The sequence below is a fragment of the Nesoenas mayeri genome, assembly GCF_963082525.1.
Source record: "Nesoenas mayeri genome assembly, chromosome: 8".
Lineage (NCBI taxonomy): Eukaryota > Metazoa > Chordata > Aves > Columbiformes > Columbidae > Nesoenas > Nesoenas mayeri.
The window spans coordinates 32,005,428-32,024,164 of NC_137554.1; the positions used below are offsets into that span (position 1 = coordinate 32,005,428).

Here is an 18,737-nt window from a genome sequence, read left to right on the forward strand (position 1 = left end):
GATTGAAAACAAAAGCTGTTCTCGTCCCAGAAGACTTAGGGTTGGTTTTAGTGTCTGAAACTCGGATAGCAAGGGAGTTGTGTTGGAGACAACGAGAGCCGAGACAGCCCCATCGTGTTGTTCCATTCCGCAGCGCTGCCGGCGTTGCAGCAGCTACACACGGTGCATTACGGGCTAATAAAACACGATCTCTGCTCTGAAAAAGTTGCCCTCTCAGCCAAACGTAAATTGGCTATGAGAGGTGGCTCGCAATTAAATGATTGTGCACTGATTTTGGGATCGTTTTCTCAAGTCTTAAAGATTCGCGTCCCACAAAGCGAGGACCGCAGGAGGCTTTCTCTTCAGCGTGGTCGTGGTTATGATGATTGTCGTTTGCGGCCATGGTTGGGTATAGCCAGGAGCAATTTCTCTGCTCCTGGAATCTTACTTTAGCTTGACTCTGCCTTCAAAACATCGACCAGTCTGTTTCTAATATTTATGATATGTAAGCTGCTGGTGACCTGACCTCTGCCCCGCTGCAGGGAAATGGCATGTATGTTCTGCTGGGATCGGGTTCTCCGCCTCGGACAAGGGAAGATAAAAGCTTTGTTTAAAAATAAAGACATCACTCTTGGGTTTGTCAGTGGTACTGTACGTTTTCCCCTTTGCCACTCGGTGTTTACAGGCATACAAAACCAAAAATAAATGTATGAGGAAGAGAGAAGGTCAGAATATCAAGTGTTAAAAGTAGCCCATGAAATTTTATTGGCGGTGCATTTAATCAGTGCTAAGCGTTTTTTACAAGGTACACACAAACAGCAGAATTGTAAAGATTTATGGAATGCTGTGTACAGTGTGGCCATTTATGAAGAAAGGAAAATTTATATCCAGTTGAAATAAACCGAAGGGAAATGTTTTATGGAGACTCCTCAACAGCGGGGTACATCAAGTGAGATCTGGGTAAAGGGGAGGGTGGAGCATTCGCAGGGACTCACTGATCTTTGACGTGTTTTTCTGCTTCTTCAGCAGCCAACGCTTTGCGTCTTCCTGTGGCTCTCAAGCAGGCAGGATACTGGATGCAGTGATGCTGTGCTGCTTTGTTTTTTTCTGTACAACGGGAAAGAAACACAAGCGAACAGCTGCTACTGGTGTCTCTGGTACGCGGCTCTTGCTCTTGGGCTTGTTCTGTTCCAACAGTTTCTCGAGCAGCCCTTAATATCCAGCTGGGAAGGGTTAACTGAAGCCAATTGCTTTGACATCAGCGGGTTTTTTTTGTTTCCTTTTTGGTCCAGTATTTTGTTGATGATAAAGCACAGACTTAGTCAATTGAGAGATTCCAGAGCTGCAGAATCAGAGATAATTTAATTAACAGAATTGCTTGTGATTGCCCACTGGGACAGCGGGTAGGAATTGCTCGATTTAATTTGGAGAAACAAAGATCACACGCATGCTAATGTTTGACAAATAACCAGTGTTTGGGTTAAAGTTTTTTTGCAAAGAGGGGGGCAGCCGGTTCCCAGGGGAGATTTCCCAGGAGGTGATTGCAGAGTAACAGCTCAAAGCTAAAGATAGGTCCTTTTTCCTCTTCCATGGTGTTTTTATGCCTTTCCTCTAGCCTTTTATCTGAACAAAGCAAGGATTTGCTCAGGGATAGAAAGTTTGTTCTTATTCTCAGAAGAAAACGCTATGAACAGTAGAAAAACGTGCGTTAAGCACCAGGGCTGAAAACCTTCCCGCGATGTCTTCCCGGTCTCATGGACCTGCGCCCTGGTACCAGCATCCTCAGCCGCGACTGCCCAGTTGTTGATGAGTTAACTACAAAGCCCAGAGAGAAGCGCAGGACCCGCCATCCTCCACGAGGAGCCCTCCCTTTGCTCTTATAAAAACCTTCTTGCTCAGGCTTTGCTGTTTGGGGTGATGTAGGTCCACAGCGAGCAGAGCATGGATGTGCCCTCTTGGGAGGACCGTTTAGGTGTTAGTGAGGCCGCTCATACCCATGTGGCCGGAGAAGCTCTGGAGCTCAAGGCATTGCTCGTGATGTGCTCAGCAGATCCCTCTGAAGGCTGATAAATTATTATCCGGACACGTCAAACCCAAGCGCTGAGGTGCAAAAGTGCTAAAAGAGCCCCTCACTATCCAGCATGAGGTCAAGGGCGAGCAAGGCTATGGAAACCAATTCCTTCTTCCCTGTAATTCCCTCTGCCTCCCTTGGCAGGGCAGCCTTGCACAGCCTCACTGTGTCCGTGGAGTTTGGCTTTCCGACCCCCGCTCCACCCCAGCGCTCCCCTGTAAAAACACGTCCCAGGCGGCTCCAGCTGTGTCCGGGCAGGCGCACACGGGGTGTGCACGCAAGAGGGAAGCCTGAGGGAGTTCCCAAGATTGCTGCTGCAGGAAGAGTCGCTGCTAAGTGATGCTTATCTTTAGGATACAAGCAGTAGGTTGACGGTAAAATGTCACTAAATGGAATGACATGTGTCCCAAGTGTGCTGGCCACCACGGGAGCCAGACACATGGGAAGTGACTCTCGTCTTTATTCCATCCCTGGAGGTAGTTCCAGCTTCCTTTATTTACTAATGTTCTCCCTATTTCCCTTGACTTCATTTCCTTCGGCTTTTCGGAAGCAACCATGCAATTATCGCTCACTTTGGGTTGACCCTTGGCCACCACGTCCCTGGTTGCTGCTGCTCCGGGAGGCTTTCCTGAACTCTCAAGTGCAAAATACTCACTTGTGGCCAGAATTGCTCTCATGTGAGATGGAAGCTGTGTCCTTGGCACTGTACCGTGTGTCAGGATTTGTCCTGAGAGCACGTTTGGCGAGGAGAACGTGGAATTTAAAGTCTGTCTCAGCTGATCTTTGATCAGCGCTGGGAGATGCTGCAGTGGCTAAAGCTCCCTCTCTTACCAATGCACCCCAGTCTTGTTAATAAATGTATATTTAACAATGTCTGGAGCATATGAAGTGATAATAACTAAATCAATACCTCCCACATTGATTGTCCAGGATCCCTACAGCGTGACGCACGCAGCGGTGCGGTAATTTTCCAGCTAACTAGCACCCTGATCTACAGCCCTCCTATTGATTGGCCATTGTATCAGGCAGCCTCTGAGCGTTATTGCTTATACCTCTATTCAGCCTCCTTTTCTGATTCATTCGTTTATTACTGGACAGGTGCGATTATCTCAGAGACTTTCCGAAATTGGCCGATGGGGGTCAGCTATTTAGACTTCTATAAACAAGCCATTTTCTATCTCCTCTGCTTGTTGTAGTGGCAAATTTTTCCTTCTCAAGCTTTGACTGTTATTGGGCTGAGACTGGGGATGAATTTGCCTTTGCTTGGATCTACTCAAGGATTTCACTTTTCCTTGCTGAGTCGCTTGCCCTTCAGAGGAGGACCGGTAGCTCCATGAATAGTAATGGAAGAATTTAGCAAGAGTTGGGGTTCTGCTTGCCACTGGCTTTGGGCAGGAGCCATACTCGCTGCCTCTAGTGCCCTTATGTGTGCAGGAAGGAGAAACAGATTCCAGAAAGTCAAGGTCCAGCGTTAGCTCCTTGATGGGCCAGACTGGAAGGGAAACAATTTTCTCATCCCATAATAATCTTCAAGCTATAAATAAATAATTCTGTTTCTTCCTTGGACAAAACTAACACTATCTTTGAAAACAGTGGCAACTCTTCCTTGAGGGTAAGAACCCAAGCTGGGATACGGTAATAATTTATACCAGTGAGTAGGAACAAGTGGGTGTTTCACAGTGGGGAGCACCGTCTCCTACTGAAGCTCTTTCATTTTGCTCCAAAGAATCTTTATTGATGCCAAGTCTTGAATCCACAGTGTCCCTGGCCCCAGGCAGTCCTCACCCACTAAGCTAACATGGGACATGTGTATTTCTTTGCCTTTTTTTTCATTTTTAAAGTTGTTAGCACTTCCTAGTAACTGTCATTTGCAATGAATCCCCTCTGATGAAGGTCTCTCCGCCGTTAGCTCGTGCAGAGAGTGTCTGATCTGCACAAAGGTAGGAGTGAAGTTGGAGGAGCTTTATAACACTGGTACTTAACCATATGCACTCCTGCAGCTCCAGTTTCTTCTGAAGTGTCATAATCACTCAAGATCTTTTTGACTGGCTCTGTTTCTGGAGCCTTGAGGAAAGGCAGCAGAATCACCTCGTGGGAGATACCGCAGGTCCCTCCCTGCGTGCTGGTGACAAGTGACTAATGAACAAAAGAGCGAGTGTGCACGTGCAGCGGGAGTGCTGAGATTGCTGCTCACTTTATGGCTTGTGGTAATTTCCACCAGGCCCACGGTTTAGCCACCTGTTGATAAATCGTCCTCTAAAAAGGTAGAACACGTAGGTGCCGCGGTGGGTTATGTTGTGATTGATGCAGCTTCTGGTGACGAGGTGCTCTTCAGGTTCTGAGCTGGAGTCTGCTTAGACAGGCCTGAAATTCACTGACATACATGAAAACTGCTGGCTTGTTTGGGGTTTTTTTGGCAAGAATGAAAGCCTTAATGCAATACTCTTAAACCTTTTCTGGGGGATGCTTGAGGGCCCCTCCCTGTGTCTGCACTGTGTAGAAATTGGATTTTGCAACATGCTGGAGTGACATATCCTTGTCTATAATGCTCCCTGCATCTCATTGGCGAAGCGTTGCTGTCTGCCCTTGCTTTTGGGTTGGCAAGTTGCTCGTTTCACGAGCCTCACAGAACCATGAAAATACACTTGCCTGCCCTCAGCACAGCGCCTCTGTGACAAAAGAGATAATGCTGCCCATCAAAAATGACCCTAGGAAATGGGAAAGCAGAGATTGTAAAGCTGCTTTTATAGCCACCCTCTTGGCACAGTGTCTGTTGCTTTTGGTTTCTCCTTGCTTTCAGTGATAGAAGCCAACAAGCCAAGGGTTTCTTTAATGTAAAAGCATTGTGTTGATCCTGTGTAATGAGCTGATTTTGTGTTTCACAAGGTTAATGGCCAGCAAAGGCCATTCTCCAAGGGGAAGAGCAGCTCCTGTTGCCCACAGAAAGTTATCTCGCCGGCTTTAGAGCAACGTGCAGAACTTTTTCCGAAGCAGTTGGTCCTAAGGAACCTCTTAAGGGAAATAAGGAAAGAGAGAGAAAGCAAAAACCAAACAAATCTGTTATTTAAATGCCCGTGTCTTGCAGAAACCTGCTCTGTATTAAGTTGGCAACTCCAGTCCCGTTGTATTCTGTCGTGATGTGTTTAGTAGGATACTAAATGCTGGGCTTTTCGGGAACTCCTCTTCTTTTAGTTTGAATGCTGCCATTTCCCGTGTGGCACCTGTTGCGGGATCGTTTTTTCCCTGAAGTCTTAGCAATCTTGTGTGCTCAGTGATGCTCACTCTCCATCATCTTTTGCAGAATTACAGAAGACTCTGCAGTGACAACATTTGAAGCATTAAAGGCTCGTGTCCGTGAGTTAGAAAGGCAGCTTTCCCGTGGGGACCGCTATAAATGTCTCATTTGCATGGTGAGTAGCATTCCACTTGTGGTAATGAATCAGAAATGCCTTGGTGTCTTTGCTAAGGAGGGGGGAAGCTTTTCTTCTTTTGGGGCTGGAGTCGGGGAACTCTTCTTTGTCCCTATACACCAATTAGCCTTCCAAAAACCTACTAGGTTTTTTAGCAATTGAAATTTCTGTATGCATTACATCGTTGCACTGATATTTGTAGCTGTTCGACTGTATCAGGCAAGAAAGCCCCAATTTTGGAAGATTTTCTGCCTTCCTATAGAAAACTCCCAGATACCAGCATCCTTTTCTTGCATCTGTGGATTTATGTACATAGGAAGGAGAAGGCTCTTTGACCCACTGTATGGTTTGGGAACAGGAATGTTGCCTGAGCATTTAAAAGTTGTGGATGTCCTGCTTGCTCAGTGGTGATGCTGTGGCCTCCGTAAGGAAGGGCAGCAGCTCCCTCTGATGGTCTGAGCCTGCAAAGTGTTGCATCTCCAGTTAGGTTTTTATTCTACTGATAGCAGGAGAAAACTCTGCTTAGCAGAGGCTGCTTCTGCAACTTCAGCTGGTGCACGATGCTCTCACCACTTGGAGGTGTGGGATTGCAGTCCCCGTCTCTCATCTCACAGAAGGGCCGACAGCTTGCTGCTGATTTCCAGAGGTTTATTCGCAATGATAGAAAATACTCAAGAGAAGGCACGTCTGCTGAAATAGCAGCAGCATTCTTGGTCTGTAGTTAAGCTGTTCCTGCAGAGCTAAGAGTTGTGATAAGGGTTAATCTTACCCTCTCACTGGTTTTTGTATGATGCGGTGACCTTTCTGATGGGAATAATGGCAGGTGGCCACAGCAACTTCAGATGCTCTTGCGATAGCTGTGCTGAGCCAGGTCACCACTTGAGTGGATTATGGGCTTCCAACAGGAACCCTGGGAAGCCAGAAAAATGGACTGCAGGAGGCTTTCTGCCTCTACTGCGCTAACATTACAAAAATACAAACTTAAATATCATACAAACTTATTTTTTGCAATACAAAATACAAGACAATGTTACAAAGAAAGGCATTGTGATAGGGTTTGGGAGCAAATGATCCGTAGATCCCTGCTGTGGAAATAACCTGTGTGCTTCTTCTCCTCAGGACTCCTACACAATGCCCCTGACTTCCATTCAGTGCTGGCACGTGCACTGTGAAGAATGCTGGCTGCGGACTCTGGTGAGGCTCTTGCCTACTTTCTTCTTGACTTAACAAACTTATTTCCTCTCTTCTGGGATACTTGATTTAAATCACCACGGGGAAACGCGCTTTTTGCTTTATTTTAAACAATCTGAGTGCTGTGCGTTCAGACTTCCCAAGCCTTGCTGTTTAACACCCCGCTCCAACATTGACTTGAGTGAGTTTCATTTGAGTGACTCAAGTGCGGTGTTGTCCCTTGCTTGCTCTGCTGCTACTAGGGGGACAGACGTTGCTCGTGTAAGAGCCAGGGACAACCTTGCCTTGCAGTAATTTCCTGTGGGGCATCCATGCAGAGAGGTAAAGCTGTGAGAATGGAGGCCAAATCCCCTGAGTTTTCATGGAATGAGTGGCTTCTGAGAAACCTAATATTGCCCTGAAGCAAAGGGAATCATCTCCAGGATAGATGATATGGAAAGGAGCTTTTATGAATATGAATCTATATTTTTCAGATTATTTGAAATAGCACTGAGCAGTTTTCAAGCGTATGCCATTCTGTTCGGAAGATTGGGGACTACCTTGAATATTGAATAGGTGAACCCAGTGCAGTAGTAATTTATACATGTATTAAAGGACATCGGGTTAAAATTTAATGTATTATTAAATGAACTGTTTTCCTTTCCTTTGTTAAAACTGTGGGCTTTATAATCAGCCTTTAATGTCCCCTGTGCAGCTGATTTTCAAGCTTTCATTTTGCTCACTTTGGAGAGTGAAAAATAGTCAGTTGTGCTTTCTAGTTCTCCTGTTAGCAAGATGATACCGTGTTGGGCTGCAAAAACTGTAAGGGAATGCCACTCCTAAAATCTGTTCCTGTAAGGCATTACAAAATCTACTTTATAGAACACGTTGTGTGCTTGGAATTACGATTAAGCCAGTCGTGCTCCTTTAAATCCCGCCTTTTAAAAGTCTTGTCCAAGAAAAGTTACCAGGACGGCGAAGTGCCTGTGGGCTTGAGTACTAATAGCAACTCAATAACTTGACTATCCCTTGGGCTGTATTTTATAGCTCTTCAGCTACACCCCGTCACTCTTTAGGTTATACAAGCTTTTGTAAACATTTTAGCAGCGTGTTATAAAAGACACATATGTGGGTACGTAGCTGTGAGGCGTTTGGATGAATGTGTGCTCTGCCACCTTTGCTAAGTGAAGAGTAATTTTGTCCTTCAGCGGTGCTGCAGGCAGAGGATGGAACACTAATTTCTTTATCATTATTTTTAATCCGAAGTCTTTGGCTTCTTCTCAGCAGCCTCAAGTTGTCTTGTAAACCTGTGGCATTGATTTCAGACTCTTCTTAGGCTCAGCAGCAACTTGGTTTGACTTCGGTCAGGCCCCTTTGTTTCATGTACAGCGGTCACGGCTGCTCAGGAGAAGTGGGAAACCCCACTCCAGGTGCTATGGGGTTGGTGTTTACCCTTGCAGAGCAGGAGGCTTCTCCCCACTCAATATCCACGAGGAACTGGGGATGGAGCTGCCCATGTGCTGGCACACGGCTCTTCTGCCGACCAGGCAGGCGGGGTGCGAGTGATCCAGCAAGACATCATGTTAGGACTTGGCACTTGCACAGGGGAAGCAATTAATAAATGGCTACTCATGTGTTCCCCAGTCCTAGCCTCTCCCTGCAGCCCCCAATTTATTAAACCAGGCCTTTTCACAAGGCATGCTTGCACTCCCTCTCCCGTCTCAAAAAAAATCTCCCAGCCTGCGTTCGCATGTTTCTAATGTAACCATTAAAATGTAGCCCGAAGACAGCAATAAAAACCCTGGAACGCCTTGGTGCTTTTGTGTCTTGATCAAAGTCAATGTGTGTAATCTCGTTAAGACTGCCCTCCTTCCCCCCTCCTTTTTTATGAATTTAATGGCATACAGCAGCTGGGCTCAGTGTTTAATGCTCACCAACCTGCATTGTTCTAATTAAGGTATCTCCTTTTATTTCGCGCACAAAAGAGACTCTTGTTTTTTTTTAACAAGCGAGGAGCTGTGGGATAGTGTGTGTAATAATCGCCGCCGTTACCTTTCCCCGGTGCGGAGCTGGCTCCCGGCGGGGCAGGCGGAGGGAACCCGCGCGTGTAGCACACATGGAAAGACTCGGTTTGGGGAGAGGGGCAACATTTTTCTTCTGTTGTGCAATAAACAATTTGTTGGAGTTAATAGGAGTTGGGATGGATGGGTTGTGTTGGGCTTCCGGCCCCTTTTGAACGTTCTGGAGATCTGCCATCCCTGCTGGTGACAAGTCTCCTTTCTCCCGTGTGTCTGTGGTTTATATGCTCAGCCCAGATCTAATATTGAATTAGAGTCTGTGAGAGAGAGAGGGGAGACCGTGCATTGAGCAGGGCTCTGGAACTGTGCGGTTCTAAACCTCTGCAGGGTGTTGAAGATGGGGTGAAATTGGATGCTCACGTCTATGGACCAGAGGAGGTGAAGTATTTCTTAAAAGGTTTAAGGTTTAGACATTTTCTAGCATATGCTACAATTATCTGAGCGTCACTAGTATCCTGTGACTTAGTGTTTTCTAGGGCACTGATGGGGTTTGGATCTTTAAAGTGCTCAGGCTTTCTGAAAATATAATTTTTGGACTTTTGGCTCTTGATGTGCAATTACAAACTATGACTGTTGTGTTGCTAAGAGAGAGAAGACATTTTTAACCACCAATTCTACAATGGCTGCTGGACTCTCTGGCTTAGGTATTGCTGTACTAGAGCTCAGAGCATTGAGCTAGCTCCAGGTTCTGGGGATGAAACATCCACCAGAGCAGATTCCACCTCTTTCTGCTGTCGCTGTGTTGGACTAACGTGAAGGAAAGACTGGGGTCACAAAAGGGGACACTGGAGATGGTTTAAGAGAACCGAGATCGTGGTGCTCACTGAGTTAGCCAGTGCTTCAGCTCCAACAGAAGCTGCTTGCTTAGATGGTCTTTTACCATCCCTGGTGGTCCTTCACCACTCTTGTAGGTTTGTGAGAGCAGGTTTGATGCGTGTCCATCAGCAGGAATTCATATTGAGGTGGTCTTGTTGGGGGAATGGGTTGATGAGTTCTTGACATCCCTCAGAGCTGCGGTGCCGTGATCTCCCAAACCTTGGGATCCATCCTTACAAAGTAAATGACGTTAAAAGCCAAGTCAGGTGTGTGTTTGCCAGTGAATGGAGCTGTTGGTGGTGCAGGAATGCAGGGGCTGAAACAGGACAGGTTTATTTGAGCAGGTGCAGTTTGCTGAGTGTCCCCCATCACCTGTACGGCAAGATCCAGCATTTCCTATGTGTATTTGCTGACCCCAGGCTTGTATTTGCCTGTCTTGGCCTCATTTAAAAATGACAATTGCAAGAGCAGGGAAAAAGTCACTTTTAAAAAGCCTTCTTCATCACAGAATATGCTTCAAGGGAATACATTGATAGATATGTATGTTCTGCAATTGACACATTTATATCTGTGGCGTCACTTTTTCTAGGCTATAATACTGTATATCCCATGCGGACTGGAACATTTTGGTAAGAAACAGTGCAGATACAGGGCAGTCCTTCTGGTAGGAACCTCCTGAGTCAGCAGCTGCATGGAGGATGCTGAACTTTGTCCTTCCAATCTGCCATGAAGTTGTCCAGTTGTGTTATTGCCGTATTTCATGTTCAGCCTCCAACAGCCTGTGGTGGTGAGCTCCACCCTCTGAGGAGGTGCTGTGGGAAAGGATGCTCTCCCCATTGCTTTAACCCCATTACCTGGAGGTTCCCCACAACTGCAGTGGTGAGCGGCTGCTGCTCTGGGAATCAGCGTTGGCAGAGTTGTCCCGAGTTCTCCCGAGTTGCCGCTTCGTGTGCAGGCGTGAGGAAAAGGGGCTCTCATCTGGTTTGAGAATTGGATCTTGGAGAGAAGCTGGTTCTTGGTTTGGGTCCCTCCTGTCACCTCTCTGCCTTGGCTTTCCTTCCTATAAAACAGGGAGGCTTTGAGCCCAGGTTTGACAGTGTCTCCGTGTAGGCAAAGTTCTGTGTGTGCGTCTCTTTATTCTCTGTCCCTGGTGGCATATTCTGCTTGAAAATTACCCAGTTTTAGACCCACGGGACAGCAGGAAGTGCCTAAATCCTCCCTTTTGAGTTTTCTTGCTTTAGCCAATTTATAGCAGACGTCACGCTATTTTTTTTTAAGAGGAAACTTTAAGACAAAATACCCCAATCCTTCCTGGCACCATGTGAGCCCTAACGACTGCTCAACATCTCAGCTCTTGTTAATGTCTTTTTCAAACTACTACTCCGAGTGATTAGCCTGTATTGTGGATCAATCACTTGCCAAATTTTAATTAAGAAAGGAGGAGAAAAAATAAACTCCATCCTGGTTCCAGCCCCTTCTTTTTTTTGCTTTCTAACAGCCCCAGAGCAAACTTCTTGCAGCAGAGTTTTATAAACCCCTCAAAACTGGGGTTTATGATGGAAAAGCTGAGGTGGCCTTTACTCTAGCACACGCGGCTATAACACATCAAGGCTTTTCCATGAAGCTATGATGAAAGGAGCAGAAGGACCTGGAAAAAACAAGAAAGAAAGAAATGGCCGACAGGTGGGACTTATTATTCCACAGCATTTTTATTTCAAGGGAAAAGTTTAGTAACCCCAGCTGGCAGGTGAGCAGTGGGGGAGCAGATGCTTTTTCATTGTGCCTGTGCCAGCATGTGTGTGTGTACAAGCTTATGCGCCTCTCGACAAGAGAGGCGAGCTTAAATGCTAGTGCCAATAAATGTTGCACACCTACACCGAAAAGTCAGATGTAAGGAACAAGACGCTAGGGAATTTCAGTCTGAAAAGAAAAAAATCAGGACTGTGGAGGATGACAGTTTTATTAAAAAATAAAAATAAATAATTTTTTAAAGAGGCTTCCCCAAGGGTCCAAAATCGTTATTTTTGCTTGAACTGTTTAATACCAAGAACAGGTAATAGGGAGACCCAGAGACCTTGGCCCGGTGTGCCACGTGCCAGGATGCTGTTGGTCCCTCCCTGCAGAGCTCTAGATGAGCTGCCCTTCCCACCTGCAGCTGAAGCAACATCCACCACTGCCCTCAGTCCATCTTTTTGGCACAAAATGGGTCAAGCTTCACGTGATTGGGTTCTGCCTTCTAGAAAACTTGGCCCCGGCTGCCCATGTGCAGCTCTCAGCCTTAGGTGGGGAGAGTGATTCCCCCAAAAGCCACCATTGTGTGGTACAGAAAGCAGATCTCTGGGACGGAGATCTGGGGTCTGGCAGGATAAATCCACCCGTCTTCCCTTTCCCTGTGGTGTGAAGGAATTGCGAACCCAACCTTGCTTTGCCACTGAAGAAGGGAACAAAGCTGCAGTGGGTTTAATCAGGCTTGTTCTGCCATCCTGTGGGCTGAGCGCAGGGGACTCGTGCTTACAGTGAGCACCTACATAGCCTTTGGAGAAACCAGGGCAGAGTGGCTTCCCGGGAACGTGTCCTTCCAAAATTAACCAGGTTGAGCTATGAAGAAAGGCTGAGGGAGCTGGGGCTCTTTAGTTTGGAGAAGAGGAGACTGAGGAGTGACCTTATTAATGTTTATAAATATATAAAGGGTGAGTGCCATGAGGATGGAGCCAGGTTCTTCTCAGTGGCAAACAATGATAGGACAAGGGGTAATGGGATCAAGCTGGAACACAAGAGGTTCCACTTAAATTTGAGGAAGAACTTCTTCTCAGTAAGGGTGACGGAGCCTGGCCCAGGCTGCCCAGGGGGGTTGTGGAGTCTCCTTCTCTGCAGACATTCCAACCCGCCTGGACATGTTCCTGTGCGACTTCACCTGGGTGTTCCTGCACCAGCAGGGGGATTGGACTAGGTGATCTTTTGAGATCCCTTCCAATCCCAAACATACTGTGATACTGTGATACTGTGAGCTGCCCAGTCTTGGTTAGCAAAGTTGCCCTTGCTGAGGGTCTCGCACATCTGCCCACAGCTGTCTCAGTCTGCCTCCAAATCCCAGAACGGAGCACGAGATGCAAGAGAGTAAGATGGCAGCAGCTGAGGTTTGCTTTTAGCAAAAATGAACTCGGGGGAGTTCAGTGCTCCTCCCCACCCACATACAGCCAAATGTGTCCAACCTCAGCAGAGGTAAAGGAAAGGAGCTACTGAAATGCTGTTTGGCATCGCACAGGAGCACTGAGGAACAGGGGGACATGGGTTTAGGTGGCAGCAAGCATTTTACTTCATCTTTCACTGCAGACTGAGGCATTTGATGGGTCAGGGGACTGGTCTTGCAGAAGGTAGTTCTCCCTGATCCCTTGTCCAGAGAGGCAGAAGCTCCAGCTGCTTGTTTGGATGCCTTCCTGCCACTTGCTGTGCCTGGCTTGGGAAGGAGAGCATGGGCACAGATGTGTACAGCAGTCACATCTGGAATGCCTGAAGTCCCCAGGCACACTTCTGCTTGTCAGGGCACACAGGAGAGCTCCAAGGGGCAGCTGCCAGCTGCTGCTCCTTTAACAACATACTGCGAATTAATTCCTCAGCACCTCCCTGCCGCCCCCCTGGGACCCTCCAGCTACAAAGACGATGCCAAGAGGCCAACCAGATGCAACAGGTGCCTCTTAGGACTGTGGAGATGCAGGACTGAGCCGGGGCTCAGCTGAAACAGACTGTTGCGTGGCATTTGCATCCAGATTAGCAAGCCTCTCCTTGGCAGCGCTGCTATGTAGCCCAGCCCACAATGGCTTTAAAGGTGGCAGAAAGGACAGATATTTAGACTTTTCTCTCCTACGGGTTGTAGGTGCTGCAGGAAGCTTTTACTGGGACATACAGAGTTAGAGCTTGAGCTTTTCTATTGCTGTAGACCCAAAGCTCTGATCTTGAGCACCAGAGAAGAGGCGTGTTATATGAACAGGCTCTGCTGAAGTCCACTGCAGTCAGTTTTCGATTTCATCAGGGTTTTATGCATTTCTTTCCGGTTGTGGTTTGTGGTTGCTCTTCCCAGAATCCAGTATGCCAAGTCCACTCTGTGAAGATGGGTGCACGGGGCTGCCCGATGCAGTGCACAGGCACAGAGAGATGATCCCTGCCCCCAAAACCTAAACAGGCACAGTAGTTAGTGTGGGGATAAAAAGGGTCCTGAGCAGCTAGAAGGACGTGCCCACAGGCATTGGTACCAGAACTAGAGCCACCATCCAGACCACCAGTGGTCTGTCCCACTGCCAGTGTGTCACTCACCCTGAGAGTGATGCCCAAGGTGTCTTGGGTGTGTGTGATGTGTTTCATTCAGCTCTAGTTCAGTGGGACTTTCTGTGTGGCTGGTTTAGATCTCAGGTGCAAGTTCCTGTGGTTTCTCAGCCACTCGCAGCACGGGGTATCAAATGGGAGCCTGGTTGCTCACAAGTCCAAAGCTCAGGGAGCAGCGAATGTGCGGAGTCCATGTCTGCCAGCAATAATGTGCACGGGGAGCAGGGAGGGGGCTGGTTTGAAGCTGATCTGCAGGGCTTTTCAGTAGTACGCAAGACTGCAGAGCAGACGTGACCTGCGGCTCTTTGGAGTGACACCCCTGTGAATTACATTTTCTGTACCTGAGACTCTCTGCTCCAGATTCTCCTTAGTCCAGGAGCTTCCAGGGGAGAAAGCCCTTGTCCTCCCTTCACAGGTGTTGTCACAGAGCAGGAAGGACCTTTCCTAAGCACACGTGCCTTTTGTAAGCAGCGGTGCCCGCTCCTCTGCTAGGGATGTCCCCAGGTGCAGGTAGCAATGTGGCAGGTCACTGTCCTGCCCCGTCGCTCAGTCCACGTCCTGCCAGCTGCCCTGCTGGTGCTGCAGGTACCGAAACAAGCCCTGCGGACGGAGAGCGGCAGCGTCACTGAGCCAAGCGGCGTCGGTCCTGCCAGCCAGCCCCACGCCAGCCGGCAGCATCTCTGACAGCAGCGAGCAAACCTTGGAATGCTCAGACAGAGCCTGTGCGCAGTTCTGTGCAGCGGGAGCTCGTGTTGAGTCTGCGGTTGGTGTCGAAAGCCAGGGCATCCCAATTTCCTACGCTGCTGCTGCTGCTGTTAGACAGGAGGCTGCCTCGCAGCACAGACATCTTTCTGTCATTTTTCCCATCAACTGACTGTCACATCTGCCAATCTAATGATGACCGGCTTAGGCTGACCCCGATTCTGAGGCTTATTAACACCCTCTTGCTGTCAGGCTCGGTGACAGATGGCACATCAGCCCTTGTTTTATTTCATGTTCTGTTCATGTTGGCTGCCCTTTACCTCTCCCCAGTTCACAGTTTACCAGTTTCTGCTCACCTTGGCAGAACAGACTCGGCTCTGCATCTTCGGGAGCTCAGGACGGGGGTTCGTTCCTTCATTCCAGCAGCCCTGGCGCTTTCATGGGATGTCCGAGGCCGTCCCGCATCCTGCTGCCCTGAAAGGGACGGTCCAGCCCACCATGAACCAGTTCAGTCAGCTGAAAACTGCGCTGGTTCTGGTGGTGCCGCTGTTCTGCCTGCGCGGTGACCTGACCTGCGTCCTTGCAGGCAGCTATGAGGCACTGATCTTTTATTAGGGTCCTTTAAAGGAGAGACGTAGGGCTAGAGACAGCCTGTCACCGCTGCTTGGAGATGTTACAGCGTGTGGGTATGAAGGGCCTTTAGCTCATGCTGCCTTTCCAGTGCAGTGACAGTAATTGCTGAAGCAGCCCTTGTATCTTGAAAAATACACAAATACACGCTGATATATTTTTTTTCCAAAGTATTTAAGCCCGTTTCTCCTCTCAACCCCCTTTCTTTAATACCTTCCTCGCTCTCTCACGCTGTCCGTCTCATCTGCTGTTTGCAGGGTGCCAAGAAGCTCTGTCCTCAGTGTAACACCATCACATCTCCCGGAGACCTTCGGCGCATCTACTTATGAAGGACCCAGCAGGAGGGCAGGACCCGGGTACTCGGCTCAGCTCATCACACCAAGGGGGAGAAGAACGACAGCAACGAAAAGCAAACAAACAAAGACGTTTTAAAACGTAAAGGAAAAACCAACAAAGCAGAGACTCCAGATACGGACTCGAGGATACAGGAGCGGTGGGGGAGCCGCGGCTCCCGGGTCCCGCGCGTTGAGACCTCGTTCAGCAGCTGCAGCGGGCAAAACCAAACCCTTTGTTGTGAAGCCCCCTTTTTTAAAACCAGTATTCCCCATGCAGCCATTCCCTGGAGCTGGCTTTGCATCGCGATGGCTCGCGAGCCCTCCTTTGGACTGTGTTGTTGACCACTCTGCTCCCAGGAGACTGGGGAAGGGACCCTTGACAGGAAGATGTTAAATAACCTGTAACTTGTGTTCTTTGTTCAGCTTTTTTGGGTTTGTTTTGATTTGTTTCGGTTTGGTTTTCGGGTTGGTTCTGTTTTGGTTTTTTGTGGTGTTCTAGTGAGAAAAAAGAAAAAGGTTTAAACTGAAAAAAAAACCATACCCAGGCAGAAATGAAGCACATGTAATATAGATTATATATGTTTACAATGTTGTGTATAAATGGGATAGACTCAAACATTACATACTAATAAGTTTCCCTTTCTTTTTTTTGGGTTGTATTTTTTTTAAAGAAGAAAAAAAAATGAGCAGAGAACATTAAACCCATATTTTTCTTGGTTCAGCAAAGTTTTGGCATTAAAGTCATTAGTTTAAAAAAAGTATATATATACATATATATAATATAAATGGTTTAATGTTCTGTGGTGTATATTTCCTCATTCAGATATGAAGTTAACAGCTTTTAGTAATGGCTGTAGCATTGCCCATAACTTACAGAACTTATGGGGAGTAGAGGAGGTGGATTTTTGTCATTAGTTGTAGCTAATGGGGCTATTTATAATAGAATCGTTATCCCTGGAAAGACACGGCTTTTAACTCCTCACCAGGGGGACCAGGCGGGGCGGGGGGATCTGCCGCAGCCCCCTTTGCCTTTCCCAGCCGGGGAAGGGGCAATCGGTGCGGAGCTGGAGGGCGGCAGCCGGTCGGAGTTGCTGTCACCCCAGCTCCAGGGACCGGCTGAGCCCCTCCTGCTTCCTCCAGAGCCGCAGCCCCTGCCTTGCGTTGCGTTGCTTTGCTTTGCTTTGCATTTCTTTGCTTTCCTCCCTCCAGGCAGCAGCTGGGGACGCCCGAGCTGCTCCCACTGCGGAAGGAAGCAGCGGCACAGGGAGCGGTGGCAGGGGACGGTGCGTCCCTGCTGGTGGCTTTGCCCGGCTGGGCTCGGATGGTTCCCTGTGCCAGCCCTGCCCTGCGCTGGCTTCCCGGAGCCCGCGCTTTGCAAAAGGGGTTTTGGCGCTAGGGCAGAGCCAGCCAGCCCTGTGTCGTCCCCACAGCCACCCCCAGGGATGCCCGCAGGATGCAGTGAGCGGAGATGCTTCTATCCAGAGCCAGAGGGTCCTCGCTGCCCCAGCTTCTTCCACACAGTCCCTCATGCTTGTCTCTGTCTTCTATATCCTCAGTCTTAACCAAAGCTGCCATCTGGCCTGGTTTTTTTATTGTTTGTTTATTTTCAGGACCCAAGAAACAGATGCTGATCCATTTCCCAAGGTGAGCGCGCACCCCGTGTCCTGAGTTCTCCAAGCCCCAAACTGTGCAGCCCTGCCCCAGCGCCCCGAAACCAGAGAACATGGAGATGGGGAAGCTCATCTCCTCCTGTTCCCGCAGGGTCATTCCAAGCAGATCCCACCTCACAGCACAACGTGGCTGGGGCATTTTAAGACAATCTGGAACCAGCAGTGGATGAGGGGTTTGGAGCTGGGACTCCAGCAACCCTGGGTTGCTGGGGCATCGCTGGAGAGGGCAGGGCTGGGGCGGCAGGATGCCTCGGGAGTGACAGTCCCACCACCACCTCTTTGCCCTGAGCTTGATGCTTTTTTGCAGCAAGCAGCTGCTGCCTTGGCATCTCAGAAGTGATTTCAGAAGGATCCCACTGCACCTAAACAAAAATTGAAGGAGCTGTGTTTCATAAACATGTCAGAAAAAGGCAGCAGTTCTTAACTGTGAGTTTCCTGGGTCTCCAAGTTCTTGGCAGCACGGTGGGCTCTGATAGGGGAAAGCTGCACCCCCCTACTCGGGGCACATCCCTGCATTGCTCCTGGGGACCAGAGGCGCCCCAGGAGGGTCCTGTGTCCCCAGGGATGGGAAGGGGCTGCATCAATGGGCTGTCAGCGCTGGGTCTCCCTGTGGCCGGGCAGCACCGGGGCAGGCGAAGGGCGGGCACGTAGAGCTTGGGGCTGGGTTTGGAAAGGGGGAGAACTGGGGGGCGGTGGGGGGGACATGGCTGGGCTGCCTGGGTGTCAGCGCTGGATCTCAGTGGATTTGGAGAGGGTGCAGCGGGTGGCTCTGAGACGCAGGCAGGAGGGGGAGCGGGCAGGACCCCCCACCCCAGCCCTTCCTTGGAAATAGGCCCAGGAGGGAGCTGGGTTTCTGGGGGGGTGTTTTGGACCAGCCGTGTGCTCTGTTTACCTGTGTGTAAAACGATATGTAACTACTCACGGGTTCTTTGTTTTGGGGTTTATGTTGCATTTAGTTTAATTGTAAAGCCATCCTCTGTTTTCAAGGTGGAGGCTGAAGGGGGAAGGCTGGGGAGAGAGGCATCTTGGGCTGTAACACACATCTGGCGCTTCCCCTCCTCTGTAACGAGTTTAAATGATTTAAAAAAGAAAAAAAAAAGGAAAAAAAAAAAAAGGAAAAAAAAAAGGAAAAAAAATAGAACTCTTGAAGTTACCTATCTTTGCCCAAAGAATCCCAGTTGCACAAAGCGATATTCCGGTGTGTCAATGATTGTGTGTCGGTGTATATTATACAAAGAGGTACTTGTCACTCCCGTTTGTAAACTACATTTGACATTAATTAAACAAGTATAAATCTTCTTGGGTGCTTCCTGCCTTTCTGTGTTTTCCTTCGCAGGCAAGAGGCAGCAGAGAGACAACCCCCCCCCACAATAAGCCTGGATGTCGGTAAAGTCCCAAAGGGGAGCCCTGGTCCTGTTTGGGCTGCAGGGACAGATGCAGGGATGCAATAATGCATCTCTGCCCCACCGTGGATGGGGTCCCCCGACTTGTCCCCCGCACTTAGAGCCAGGAGGGCAGGGCAAAGGGCACATCTCAGGGGTGTCCCCCCCCGATAA

General features: G+C 48.7%; 1 protein-coding gene across 4 annotated transcripts in view; it reads left to right on the forward strand.

The window, feature by feature from the left end:
* The window catches only part of RNF220 (ring finger protein 220), a gene marked incomplete at its 5' end in the record, with an annotated part of 218,969 nt that extends 201,133 nt beyond the window's left edge, over positions 1 to 17,836 (forward strand). For all 4 annotated transcript variants that reach the window (XM_080349197.1, XM_080349194.1, XM_080349195.1 and 1 more), the window contains 3 exons: positions 5,352 to 5,460; positions 6,580 to 6,654; positions 15,434 to 17,836. In XM_080349197.1, the coding sequence (XP_080205323.1) occupies positions 5,352 to 5,460; positions 6,580 to 6,654; positions 15,434 to 15,505 (256 nt within the window). In that variant the 3' untranslated portion in view covers positions 15,506 to 17,836. The remainder of the gene's footprint in view (positions 1 to 5,351; positions 5,461 to 6,579; positions 6,655 to 15,433) is intronic.
* Between the last annotated feature and the right edge of the window lie 901 nt (positions 17,837 to 18,737).